General features: G+C 38.4%; 1 protein-coding gene across 2 annotated transcripts; it reads left to right on the top strand.

The window, feature by feature from the left end:
• Positions 1-4,399: 4,399 nt before the first annotated feature.
• LOC129443063 (tripartite motif-containing protein 16-like) lies at positions 4,400-8,957 on the top strand. Of its 2 annotated transcripts, XR_012368241.1 has the most exons (6): positions 4,400-6,400; positions 6,481-6,576; positions 6,786-7,019; positions 7,125-7,326; positions 7,874-8,813; positions 8,906-8,957. XR_012368241.1 is itself a non-coding variant. In XM_073864494.1 (5 exons), the coding sequence occupies exons 1-5, from the start codon at positions 5,810-5,812 to the stop codon at positions 8,392-8,394; spliced, it is 1,644 nt and encodes a 547-aa protein (XP_073720595.1). In that variant the 5' UTR covers positions 4,400-5,809; the 3' UTR covers positions 8,395-8,957. The 2 variants fall into 2 exon arrangements, 1 of the variants encoding a protein (XP_073720595.1); XM_073864494.1 differs by having other exon boundaries at positions 7,874-8,957.
• Positions 8,958-14,865: the final 5,908 nt, after the last annotated feature.

Genomic DNA, 14,865 nt, shown 5'->3' with positions numbered 1-14,865 from the left:
TTTTGTCCCATTGTTTTACATTTTGCGGGTAAAACTACTGTGCATGTCGTTCAAATTCATTGAAATTTCGTTTACTTTTAGTTTAGCAATTAAACTAAATGTATATTACAATTTCAAGAATGTTTTCTGCACATCGCCTGAGGAAATCCGAAGTTGCGTCGAGGGGAACCAATCTGAAAGCCGCGACAGCGGAGATTATCACGTACCTACAAGGCTTGCGTCTGACCTACAGCTATCATTCTGGCTTAGTGGGATGTCAGCGAGTCCTCTGATTCTGACCTTGTTCTTTTACTACTCAGAGTCTAAAACAAGGAGGGCATATTACGTGTTCATTGTATTTTCATTTTAACCGAGCAGCTATGGTTGAGCGTTTCACACACAAACACACACCTCTCCAGAGCACGTTTTAACTTGTAAACGCAAGGGAGTATGGGTAATGTAGTCTCTGCTCTCGGTGGAACGTATTAGGAAGCGTACATTAAGGGCGCTCTGAAAAGCGGCAGCGCAGCCAAATGATTAGATGAGCGTTCCGGTACGCTAAAAGCACGTTCTGGGCGCACGTAGAGGTGGTGGTACGCTCAAGAGCTATTTTTAGAAGTGGCGGTACTGAGTACCGGGGCGTTCCGGCCCACTTAAAGCACTGGTTGCAAAGTTATTTATAGTTAGTAGAATGTCTAAAGTGGACTATCAAAATAAAGTGTAACCGAAAATAACGTTCCTACTGCTATACAGTATTACCTCAAAGCTTATAGCAAGATCAAATCACTATAGACTTTACTTCTGCACTAACTATCAGAACCTCTAAGAATCACCTTAATAATAATGAGTAATAACTTAGCACAGCGAATGAATAAACGATACTTGCGTTTCAAAGGAATGGCAGGAGGCGGCTAACTTGGAATATGAGTCACTGCTGGAAAATGAGACATGGGACTTAGTGGATTTACCAAGGGATAGGAAGGCCATAGGATCAAGATGGGTGTAAGTCAAGCATCATAATGATGGACGAGTAGAGAGATACAGGTGCAGACTAGTTGCCAAAGGCTACTCACAGTTGTATGGTGCTGACTATGATGAAACTTTTTCACCCGTGGTACGATTCAGCTCAATTCGTACATTACTGTCTTATGCTATCCAGAATAATGTACATGCAGGGCCGTGCACAGACCTTTTGAGGGGCATGTGCTGAAACTGAAAAAGGGCACCCCCTCCAATAAATATCACATAATAATCTTCTTAAAGGCTTTATATTATTCCCTATTAATGATTAAAAAAATCACTATTAATAAATGAAAAATGTCATTTTATGATAGCTTGGCATTATAGAGTACAAAGGATATCTGGCTTTAACAATTTACCTCCTCCTGGGTGGTTGTCTGTATAAGGCCTATTTGTAGTCATGTGTTTGTGAACTGCTCCTGTGTACTCGCTCTTATTTAATTGTAGAATATATTCATTTTATTTTTTTCCTCTGCTTACATACATAAAGTTAAATAAAAATATGTTTGAAGAACAAAAAGCCATTCTCTTTGGTTTTATAAGCTAATTTTTATTATTTGGTTAACATGTTTATGTATGTGATTGAGAAGAGGGGAAAATAGGAGATTAAAGATCAAAATAGGAGATTATACTATACTTTAGCCATACTATTAGCATATCCAACATGTATCTGCCTACCTGGCAAAAACTGTGCTGAAAACCTTTTTGAAGGTGCAAATAACTGCATTACTGAAAAATATACTAAATAGACTTAACTCTATGCAGTTGATTTTAGAATAGAAAGTTATGAACCAAATAATCATACAACTCCCTTGACTAATTCAAGGCATAAGATACATACATATACAATAATATATCCCGATAGCATATTGTAATGAGTGGCAGGGAAATATACATACTTGTATCCTTTACACGTTTCTCGTCTTCTATCCAGTTTTCCTTAACTGGGCATCTGATGTCTAAGACCTTTCTAATCTGTAATGTTTTTGGTGTTAATGTAGGCTAGACATTTATCCGCGCGGCGCGTCTTCTCGCGGGTCTGAGACTGAGTGAGATGGGTTGAATTTACCCGGGCAGCCGGGCTGCGTAGTTAAACGATTGAGACGCGTCATGCAAAAAAGCGGTAAAAACCCGACCTGCATTCGTATTGTTGTCCAGGTGCCCTTCACATGCGTTAACACTTGTTAAAAAAACTGCTCGCTCTGTATCAAAAACTCCATTTGGTCGCAGTTTGGAGCCCTTTGTGCCCCCTGATTGCCCACTCGCCCTATCCCGTCTATGGATAATTCGGCTTAAAGTTATAAAACATGCACCGTTATAGACATACTAGTAATAATTTCTTAATGAGACAGCATGTACTCAAACTACAAGATATTTATTTACCGTTGCAAGACGTTCAGCTGCTCTGACTGCTGTGGAACTTCAGCTCGCTGCACTCAGGGGGCGGAGTTTAAGAGGTTTGACTGACAGTTTGAGCGAATCCAAAAATATTTTTTTAATACATTTTATTTGATAAATATATTTGTAAAACAGACAGACAGACGTAAATGGTTACCAACAGCATTGATTTATATATATATATATATATATATATATATATATATATATATATATATATATATATATATAAAAAATTATAAAACACCTTTGTCAAAAAAGGGCACTTCGGAGTGTAAGGACAAAAAGGGCATGTGTTCTGCTAAGGTTGAGCCCTATCTGTGCCTGTCTACATGTGCACCAGATGGACGTCATGACTGCATTCCTCAATGGACACCTGGAAGAAGAAATCTACATGGAGCAACCAGAGGGATACATCAAACCAGGACAAGAACACCTGGTGTGCAAATTGAATAAGTCAATCTATAGACTGAAGCAGTCTCTGCACTGTTGGAGTAAAGCTTTTACGGAGCACATGAAAGACATTGGATTCAAACAGAGCACATCAGATCCCTGTGTGTTTGTGAGATCAAAACAAGATGGATGATGGTGGATGATCTAATTCTCATTACGGAGTCAATTGCAAGCACGAATGAGCTGAAAATGTTTCTCATGAAACGCTATAAGATGAAAGATATGGGTGAAGTGTCTTATATCCTGGGCATCTCTGTTGTCCAAGACAAAGCAAAGAACTGCATCTGTCTTCATCAGAAGAATTACATCGAAGCCATTCATCAGAAATATGAGATGGACAATGCAAATCCTGTTGCAACCTCTGCTGATGCCAATGTGAAATTAAAAAAGGGGGATGGTGTCAGTAAATCAGTGGACCAAGACATCTATCAGTCCATTATAGGGAGTCTGCTGTATGCTGCGATGGCCACACGACCAGATTTAGCTCAAGCAGTGAGTGCTGTGTCAAAGTTTAACGCAAATCCAGAAATCCAGAATTCTTTGTTAATTGAAAGGTACAGCAAACTTTGCTCTCAAGTTTTAGCGGTCAGAGTCTGTAACTTTGATTGGCTTCTCAGATGCTGACTGGACCGGTGATCAGGATGACCGCCGCTCAACAACTGGCAGCATATTCTTACTGAGTGGTGGAGCAGTGAGTTGACTTAGTAAGAAACAGGCAACAGTTGCACTTTCAACAGCCGAAGCTGAATATGTAGCACTCAGTCAAGCTGCACAAGAGGGTACCTGGCTGAGACGATTACTGAATGATCTCGGAATGGATGTTATGCCTACAATGATCCTGGAGGACAACCAATGAGCTATTGCAATCGTGATCCAGTGGATCACTCAAGAACTAAACACATAGACATTCGCTACCACTACATTTGTGAATGTGTGCAGAATAGAACTAAAATATTGTCCAACAAATGACATGAAGGCAGATATCTTGACCAAGCCACTGACTAAACTAAAGTTTGAATATCTTAAGAGAGAGATTGGGCTTTTTCCCATAGTAATTCCCATTGGTAATTGTGTAATGTAATTACTGCACTGTTTTTGTGTTGAGTAAAAGAATGGTAAAAGTAAAGGTAAAAGGAGTAATAAAAATGGAATCTTACAAAGTTTTTTTTGTTGTTGTTTAGTCTAAATAACAATGATCTTGATGCTGTATATGAAGGAGAGCATGGCTCTTAGTAATATAATTTAGTATGAAATGCCTTAATGACATTGTAAAAATTTTGTGGGAGTGTTGTAATATAGTAATTTTTACAATGAGTGGTGCTATTGAGTTGAATTAAGTTGCCGTCAACTGTCTGCTTGTAGTTCAGGTTGTATCTTGTGAATAAACAAGTTAAAAGCAAAAATATTAAAGGAAAAGGAGACGGGCCGACTTCCAAAACACACTTATAGCCAATCAGCAGTAAGAGGCGTGTTTACTAACCGACATCCTTGCCGGGTTGCGTATGTGTGAGGCGGGTATTTTAAAAGAAGGTCCAGATTCTATTGGGGTAGGGGCGTGTTTGTTTAGGTGATTTCAAATATCAACATTGTCTTTCAAACATTGTGCACTCCGCCTTTAACTGAGTTTGATATCAGTACTGGTAACATGAAGCATATCATTGATCAGGAAATGAAAAGGTGATTAATTAGAGACTAATAAAGATATGCTTGAAACACACATCAAATAATAATTTCATAAATGTGAATTGTAAGATATACTAAAGCAGTGGTGACCAATCCTGTTCCTGGAGATCAGAGTTCAGCTCCTTCCCCAATCAAACACACCTGAACCTTGCAATCAAACATTTCAGGGCTACCTAAAATTTAAAGTCAGGTGCTTTGAAGCTGGGTTGAAACTAAAATATGCAGGAGGGTAGATCTCCAGGAACAGGGTGTACTAAGGTAACAAAACACATGTGTTACCAGAAAGTGGTACATTACGGATACAAACATGCAATACGAGGATATATAATATATATATAATTTAAACCAGCTTATTGTGATCTTATGTGATCTTTAGCTACAGACACATCTCTGTTTCAATGCCTGCTCCGTCTCTGGCCATTGGGTCGTCACTTAAACTCTTAGATCTCAGGTTTCTCTGGAATTTCGTTTGAAGCTTGCTTGAAGTGTGAATTTTATTAGATTGTCGCCTAATTTATGATCTACAAGAGGACTCGGAAATAGATTAAGATCTTTAACGAATTCTTCTTAAATCTGTTTGTACAGTCTATCGCACAACAGCTTTTTCCAATTTAGACTCATAGAGGACATACACGTGACATTACCTTCGGCAAAAGTGACTGCGGTTAGTGGCAAAAGACAGACCGGCAGCATTTGAGTACGATGTGAAATCAGTGAGAACACTGTGAAAACGCGTCTAAGTTGGAAAAAGCTGTTGTGCGATAGACTGTACTAACAGATTTAACAGGAATTCAGAGCTATCGTTTTACAGATTGCCATAAAACACCGAAAGGAGAAGTAAATAGATCATTCATGCCAACAACCACAGACCACAGGTGGGTTGACAGGTTGCTAGGGTCACTAACAAGTGCAACTAAATGTAATTTTTGCGGATAATTGTCAGTTATACTGACATCGTCTAATGAGGAAAGGTGGGGTGACTGGCGGTTTGCCACACATCAGAGGGATTTGATCTGCTATCTGTAAGGAATTATTTCACACAAAAATGAAAAATCTGTCATTGTTTTCTTCCATTTATACTTGAAGGCAGAGCATTTTCATTCTGTTTTTCAGACTGTGACTTTCTGTATGAGACTGACATCTAGTGGACTTATTTATTACATGACTGTTTGCACACGTTTCATAAACACAACCAGGAAATACTTGAGTTCAGGGAAACTGAAACTGTTGGGCTGTTGTGTGTTTCGTTTTTCTTTCTGTGTGAACATACAGTGAAATGGCAGAAGCCAGTATTTCAGTGATTCAGGATCAGTTCATCTGTTCAATCTGTCTGGATTTACTGAAGGATCCAGTGACCATTCCCTGTGGACACAGTTACTGTATGAGCTGTATTACAAACTACTGGAATCAAGACGATCAGAAGAGAAACTACAGCTGCCCTCAATGCAGACAGACCTTCAATACAAGACCTGATTTAAATAAAAGCACCATGCTGGCTGAAGTGGTGGAGATGCTGAAGAAGACAAAACTACAAGCTGCTCGTCCTGATCACAGTTATGCTGAAGCTGGAAATGTGAAGTGTGACGTCTGTACTGAGAGAAAACACAAAGCTGTCAAGTCCTGTCTGGTGTGTCTGAACTCTTACTGTCAAACTCATCTTGAACAACATGAGAATTTATTCAAAGGAAAGAGACACAAAGTGATAGACGTCACTGGACGACTTCAGCAGATGATCTGCCCTCAACATGAGAAACTTTTAGAGATTTACTGTAAAACTGATCAGCTCTGTATATGTTATCTGTGTATGGTGGATGAACACAATGAACATAAAACTGTATCAGCTGCAGCAGAGAGGACTGAGAAACAGGTAAGAGATGTGATAATTTAATCAGTTTAACTGGTAAAAAATCACTTTATCTATTTAATTATCATTTCCACATCCAACAGAAAGAACTGAAGGAGACGCAGAGAAAATATCATCAGAGAATCCAGGAGAGTCAGAAGAAGCTTCAGGAGCTGAGAGATGTTGTGGAGACTCATAAGGTGAGTTTTGATCAGAAGAACAACTGCTGTCTGCTGTTTCAGATCTGTTTCAGACTCAGTTAAGACTCTCATCCAATCAGTCAGTGAGGAGTTCAGTGCTGGATGACTTTCACTGAAGTTCACTGTGTGTAACAGACTGTGTGATGTACCAGTAAGAGCTGAATGAATGCTGCTGATTCTAATGCTCCTCTCTCTGTGTGTCCTAACAGCGCTCTGCACAGACAGCAGTGGACGACACTGAGAGGATCTTTACTCAACTGATCCAAACCATTGAGAGAAGACGATCTGAGGTGACACAGCTGATCAGAGATCAGGAAAAGACTGCAGTGAGTGAAGCTGAAGGACTCTTGAAGCGACTGGAGCAGGAGATTGATGATCTGAGGAGGAGAGACGCTGAGCTGGAGCAGCTTTCACACACAGATGATCACATCCATTTCCTCCAGGTAACAGAGATCAGTGATCTTTAGGAAGTGAAGAGCATGTTTTACTCAGATGATATTTTCTATGAAATGTTTCAGTGTCATGAGTTTATGTTTGTGTTTGTGTAGAGTTTCCAGTTTCTCTCTGTTCCTCCTGGATCTACAGACTCACTCAGCATCACTGTCAGCTCTTTCATCTCTTTTGATGATGTAGGAAAATCTGTGTCTCATCTCAGAGAGAAACTGGAAGATTTCTGTAGAGAAGAGATAGAGAAGATATATGATAAAAGTAAAGCACCTGAACCTGAGACCAGAGAGCAGTTCCTAAAATGTGAGTCTCAAACAACAAATAAACACACTGATGCTGATAAAGACATGAACAGTGATAATCTGCATTTCAGTCATTTTAAAGTCCTCTATATTAATACTCATGAATCAAACTGAATGTGCAGAATAAACAGAAAATAAATAACTGTGCTCGCCCACAATGAAACATAACTGTGAGATCAAATAGCAGTTCATAAATCAAGTTTCTCATTTAATATTTAAATTTCATAAGCCATTAAGTTTTTCTATAAACAAAAATGATCCACACTTAAATAAAATAACAAATTATATTTAAAGTGTACAACTACAGAAAAGAGGGACTTTAACAATGTTCACACATTCACAAACCTTTTACACACACATTATGATGAATATAACAGTAAAACAATCAGATTAGATTCTGTCTATACTGTAGGCTAAATGATCTCTGTTCACTTCTTAACACATTGACAGTCCTCAAAAACTAAAATAAATAAGACTTGACGTTTTATTTTAATTATTGAAATGTATAATTTTACATTTAAATGATGTTTTTGATTTGTCTCCATCAGATTATCATCACTTCACTGCAGATCCAAACACAGCACATAAATATCTCCGTCTGTCTGAGGGGAACAAAGTGATTACTGACACTTACACAGTCCAGTATCCTGATCATTCAGACCGATTTGATGGTTATCCTCAGGTGTTGTGTAGTGAGAGTTTGTGTGGACGCTGTTACTGGGAGATTGAGTGGAGAGGTCGAGTGTTTATATCAGTGTCATATAAGAGCATCAGCAGGAAGGGAGGTAAAGAGTCTTTGTTTGGATTTAATGATCAGTCCTGGAGTTTGTGCTGCTGTGACTCCAGTTGTTCATTCTGGCACAATAAGATTAAGACTGAACTCCCTGTAGTGTCCAGATCTTCTAGAATAGGAGTTTATGTGGATCACAGTTCAGGATCTCTGTCCTTCTACAGCGTCTCTGACACAATGACCCTCATACACAGAGTCAACACCACATTCACTAAACCTCTCTATCCTGGGTTTTATGTTGTTTATGGATCAGTGAAACTGTGTGATCTAACAATATAGATGATACAGAGAGTCTAGAAATAATTTTGTCATATTAGATGTAACTGTTGTCATTCACTAATTTTACATACTGTATTATAAATATGCATTTTGTTTTTATAATTTGTTTTGTAATTAATGTGTTTATGTTTTCAGTTATTTCCTCAAATGCACTTTAAGTAATGAGTTAAAATGTTAGTTAAGTAAAATGTGATGTATTGTAAATTGATTAAGTTCACTTTAAATGTAAGGCGCAAATGCGTCACGTTCGGCGGAAGTGACGATCTTTCTAGTTGCCGCGATGTACTGACGATAAGCGGACGTTTGTGATTGTCCGCGTGTATTGCACTTTAAAGTTTATTATATTGTAAAAGATCTACAAGAAGATCATGCAGCTTTAAGGACTATAAGACCTCTTTCGCAACCAAGCAGCCAACGAGGTATTTGTGACATATTCAATGTGTTTGTTAAGTTTATTATGAGAGAACTGTGTGATCATATGCTGATGTATTGATAAAATACTCATTTGCAGTTCTCACGGCGTGAACGCTACAAGTTTCAAGAATAAACGCCCGTTTAAAGAACGACTTGTGTCTGTGGTGTTGTTGAAAGAGCTACATTAGAAGTCTGAACATGATGAATCAACAACAAAGAAATAATAAGTCTTTCATTTACTAATTAGTAATTTTAAATAACTGATTGTAATGTTATAATTTAATAATTGTATTTTGTCCTGTTAAACAGAGGTAGCTGTACAGTAGTTATTCACAGTTAATATTATTCATCTACAGCCGTGTAGATTCTTTTATGTGTATAAACCGCTATAAATAAAATGTTATACAATCTACTTAAATGTATGGGTCTGAATTTAAAATGAATCTCAATTCACTTTAATTTTGGCATTTAATTTGACATTAGTTTAATCCCAAATATACAATGCTGAATATACAACTATGGATTTATACTAAACATTTCTTACAATATGTTTAAAGACCATCACTAAAGTTAATTAATGTCTGAATTAGGGATGGGCATTCGATAAAATTTTTTTAGTCGATTGTCGGGAGAATTAACGATCGACTATCGATTAATCATTAATATTTTTATAATAAAAAATAATTATTTAACTTTTATAATTCAAAATGTTGAATACTAAAATACAGCGTGTTTTCCTCCATGAGACCTTTATTACAAGATCAACTTGTGGCAAACAGTTAAACTACATTTAGTTAGACAAACGGAACATATATGCGCTTGAATATGCGGTGCTCTAAAGCAGTGGAACCTGCAGCTGCGAGCCGCATTCTTAAAAAGAGACCTAATTTGTTCCAAAAAATCATGACCTCTTCATGATTCTTTTTTTGAAATCAAAACGGAAGGTCGCAGATAACGGAGTATGGTGTCAAATATTGCACCCTGGTGGTAAAATGTTGAATTGCTGCCACACAGTGAAATTCATTTAATTGCTTCAAGACACACGCTACGCTAGGCAACGCAACCTGCATTAGATAAAAAAAGTATTCAATTAATCAATAACAAATAAACGTAATCGACTAAATTCTTAACGATCAATTATCGATCGTCGATTAATCATGCCCATCCCTAGTCTGAATTGCACAAAAATGTCCCAGTACCATAAAATCATTAAAGGAGACATAACATGAAAATCAGACTTTTTCCATGTTTCACGAGTTCACACTTACATATAATTTATAGAGTAATTTTGAATGCGTGTTTGGCGTTGTGTCCAGGGGAGGGCTTCAAGCTCGGACTTGGCCCGAACCCAGAGTACCACCCCCCCCCCCCCCCCACACACACACACACACACACGTGTAAGTGGTTTTTAGGACTAGAAGTGTGGAGAAGGGGTGGTGGGGGGATGCTGCAAACTGTAAACAGATCGAGGTAAGACTGCTGAGTCAATAGGTGTGTTCGACATCAGCTATGGCTGGATGTAGCTGATCGGCGAGATTAGCCACGTGCAGGCGGGGAGGAGATGAATACGGAGACATGAAGTCGGACACGCTGTGGTTCCCGTAGTTTGCTGCATTTACGTCAGGCATGGCTGATCACGTGGCATTTGCTTGCTTTATCGCAGTAAACATCATTTGTAAGTTAAAGTTAAATAAAGTTTAACATAAGCATATCTTATTTAACTACCAATGTAGTGGGGTCTTTGTTTTTTATCCATTTTATTTTGATGAAGATGGCACAATATAACATCGCGACTACATGAAAAGAGCTTTAACTGTTATAAAAATACAGATTTGTGAGTATTTGTGGAACTGAGGGCGTGAAAATAAACATGAAACACACGTGATTGTTGTCATGTGGTGAATTTGACCAATCGTGAAACAGCTGTGTCGTCAGGGATGGGCAGTATTTCAAATACATGTATTTCAAATACATATTTGAAATACAAAATAGTATTTTGTATTTTAAAGCCTTTGAAAAAAATGAAATGTAATTTGTATTTAAATACGTTTAAGATGAGTATTTTTGTATTTTTAAAATACTCAAAATACTTTTAGCCAGTCAACCAGTCAGGGTGCTGTTTTCATGCATCAACTAGTTCAGTCCAGGGGTGTATTCCAGAAAGCTGGTTTTGTGGCTTACCCGGGTAAGTTTAGGAGTAAGTAAGCGGATAACCTCTGCTTTCGGTTCCAAAAACGGAGGTAACTTTCGGGTTATGTAAGTAACCATAGCAACTGACTCTCTGAAGATAACCTGCTCCGGAGCAGGTTATGTTGCAAGGTAAGTTCATTTTAGTTAATAAAACGAGGCTCCGGAGGAAGTCTGCGCATGCGTGTACTTATGACGAGTGTACAGCGGGGGTGGAAGCATATATTTTGCATAATATTAAAATGTTAAAGCATTTATTTTATTTTATTACATTTACAGTCGCGAATATTTATTGCTGTCTTAAAAAAATGTGTGATATGAATTTTTTTTAAAGAAACTATTTTTTTAATAACATGGATTGATTTTGTGATTGGACTAATTACTATAAATTTAATTATTAATTAAATTTAATTAAAAATGTATTCATATTTGTGTTTGGACTAAATACTATACATTTAATTATGTTCATTATTAATATATCTCCAAATATCAGTGGATGTATGAAACACAATTCCATCAGTTAATTAATGTTAACAATAAAGTACATTTCCATATCAATTTTGTCAATTCATAAATAACCTCATCTTTCACCTACTAGATAATTTGAGATGAATCTAAAGTTATAATAAATGTGTGTGCAAATACATTGTCATTAATAAATCTTAACCTATGTTACTTAAGTGACAATGTGGCAATGTTACAGTAAATGGGTATAACAAATAGAAACACATGATGCCTATCATAATAATAATTACTGAGGGACAGAAGTTACCCCTGCCTGCAGTCTCTGATGTGCATCTGACCTGACCCACAGAATGACACCCATGAAGCACAGGCATGATTTAACACTGACCCACAGAGTGACACAGGTGAAGCACAGACTTCAGGTGAAACACTATTGAATCACAGAAATGGCATAGTGGTCAGAGATTTTCTATTATCAGTTAGAATCATGTACACAATGAAATTAAATTATAAATATATATTTCATAGTATAATATTTATTTCTTAAACATGCAGATCCTTAGCCCTCTCTCTACATTTGATCTATAGTTGGTGTTTTTCTAAATCACCTTTATTTCTTTAAAATGTGCCTTTTGTAGCTGCTCTCCAGAGCTATAATTTTTGAGCAAAAGGAAATTGAGATATTTGCATATATTAGATGATAAAGGACATATTACAACATGTTACTATTTACACTAATGTAACATTTTCTATTCTCCAATTCTGTTACAGCAGATCCTAATGGTCCAATGCAAATGAAGTGTAATGAAAAGCATTACAGTGTAGTGTAATGAAAAGCATTACACAACATTATTGAAAATCTGTAAGGACTGTAAGGAAGCTTTACAAATAAAAGAGGGTGCATTAATCTATCAGCTATCATTAAATGTTAAAAAAGATGGTGACACAGTGTCATACAAGGAAAGTCCTAAAACTAAACAGGGTCACCCAAAGGAGCAGAAGTAAAATAAGTGCAATATAGTGAATATTATCATAATGCATTTTATGCCTACACAATACAATCATATCTAAAAAAAAAACTTTAAATAAGCCTTATGACAGATTTGCACTTTATGTGCCACAACCCTTATGAAATTAATCATGGTTTTATTGGTGTATGGTTGTAGTAACCATGGTTTTTTTTGGTGCATTGATTACTATCAGCAGAACCATGGTTTTACTACACTAACCATGGTTTAACTATGTTTTTTGAAAACCATGGTTATTTTGTGGTTACCATGGTTTTACTGTAACCATGTTTTTTACTGTAGTAAAACCATTGTTACTTTTCACAAGGGAAAAGATATTCATAATTCATATGTTTACAATCATATATAAAATCTATGATTATTTTTACTATATTAATTATTTTAGATTGTTTTAGATTATTTTAAATAATATTGTGTGTATTTTCGTTGAGACACATACAATATTGGACTTAAATGGGGTAAAATAGTAAAATAGTTCGTATTAATTATTTAATTAATTAATTTTATCTGTTTTGTAATCACGCACTTCTAAGCCGATTATAAAATGTTGATTTTGCCAGAAAATATTGGTTTATAATGTTATTTCACATTTAAAAACGTCTCAGGTTACGTATGTAACCCTGGTTCCCTGAGAAGGGAACGAGACGCTGCGTCGCCATAGCAACGCTTTGGGGAACGCCTCGGCGTGACTAATCTGAAGCACGTGTAAAACATAAACAATGATGAGATAATTGTATACTGACCGTGATGCCGTGCGGACCAGGGGTATAAGAAGGCATCCTACACAAACACACTCGCTACCAAGTGCCGAAGCAAGTGCCTGCAGGGATGCAGGGAGTATGGCATGGAGACGCAGCGTCTCGTTCCCTTCTCAGGGAACCAGGGTTACATACGTAACCTGAGACGTTCCCTTTCGAGGAACTCGAGCTGCGTCGCCATAGCAACGCTTTGGGGAACGAGATGCCCACGCTTCCATACTACCAAATGCCTGCAGCGTGTATAACTGAACACAGTCAAGGCAAAAGAACCTGGGACCCTAAAGAGGAGTCTAGGTCTAAATTATAAAACCTAACGACGGTGAGTGGCGAAGACCAACCGGCCGCATCACATACGTTCCTGGAGTAAAGCGCCTGACCTTAAGGCCTTAGTGGCAGCCATACCCCGAGTAGAGTGGGCACTCACAGCGACGGGTGAGAGTATACCCTGATGTTCATAAGCCAGTGAGATAGCATTTACTATCCATCTGCTCAGAGTCTTCTTGGTCACCGGTAAACCTTTTCTGGGTGAACCAAAGCACACAAATAACTGCTCGGACTCCTCCACTGAGCAGTCATGTGAACATATGTATCCAGTGCTCGCACAGGACACACCAAATTCAGCTTTTCCTGGTCCGCACTCCTGAATGGGGGAGGACAAAGGGCCTGCAGAACAATGGGCCTCAGCACATTGTTCAGCACCTTAGGAACAAAACCTGGCTTTGGGTGTAGAAAAGCCTTAGCCATCCCTGGTGCAAACTCAGACCTGCAGGGGATACTGACAGGGCCTGAAGGTCCCCCACTCGCTTTAAAGAAGTAATAGCCAGAAGGAAGTCTTAAAGGCCAGAAACCTATCTGGCGAAGTCTCAAGAGGCTCGAACGGAGCCAACGAGAGCCCTTCCAGCACGACCGCTAGGTCCCAAGTGGGCACCCTGGAGCGACTAACAGGTCGCAACCTACGAGTCCCACGAAGAAAGCGAGCCACTAATGGGTGTCTACCCACTGACGAGCCTTCCACAGGAGTATGGTAGGCAGAAACTGCTGCCACATAAACCTTAAGGGTGGAAGGAGTTAATCCATCAGAGAAACGCTCCTGCAGAAACCTCAGCACTACGTTGACAGGCAGTTATAACTGGGTCTGTCAGATGAGCTGAACACCAAGAGGTGAACATTTCCCACTTAAGGGAATAAAGTTGCCCCGTGGAGGGATAAACACAACCACGGGGGAAAGCATACAGACGTAGCCTCGGCCACGCCTGTACCATGGAAACCACAGTGGGCAAAGTGTGGTGTCCTGGGATGCAAACAGATCTACCTCTGCACGTCCAAATCTTTTCCAGATGTGGTTCACCACATCTAGATGTAGTCTCCACTCCCACTGGAGATGTCGGTTGTCTTGAAGGGGCATCTGCCACATTCAGGTGGCCTGGTATGTAGACTGCCCTCAGAGAGTCCAGAAGTGTATGGTAGGCAGAAACTGCTGCCACCTATATCTTAAAGGTGGAGTAAAGATATGGTCTCCACAACCTCAGTTGGTAGCATGACATTCTTCCAAAGGAGTATGGTAGGCAGAGACTGCTGCCACCTAAGCCTTAAGAGTGGAAGGAATTAAGCCAGCAGAG

The sequence above is a fragment of the Misgurnus anguillicaudatus genome, unplaced genomic scaffold (genome assembly GCF_027580225.2).
Source record: "Misgurnus anguillicaudatus unplaced genomic scaffold, ASM2758022v2 HiC_scaffold_26, whole genome shotgun sequence".
NCBI classification, from domain to species: domain Eukaryota; kingdom Metazoa; phylum Chordata; class Actinopteri; order Cypriniformes; family Cobitidae; genus Misgurnus; species Misgurnus anguillicaudatus.
The sequence above is the reverse complement of the archived record's forward strand: the minus strand, read 5'-3'. Positions and strand labels throughout refer to the sequence as shown.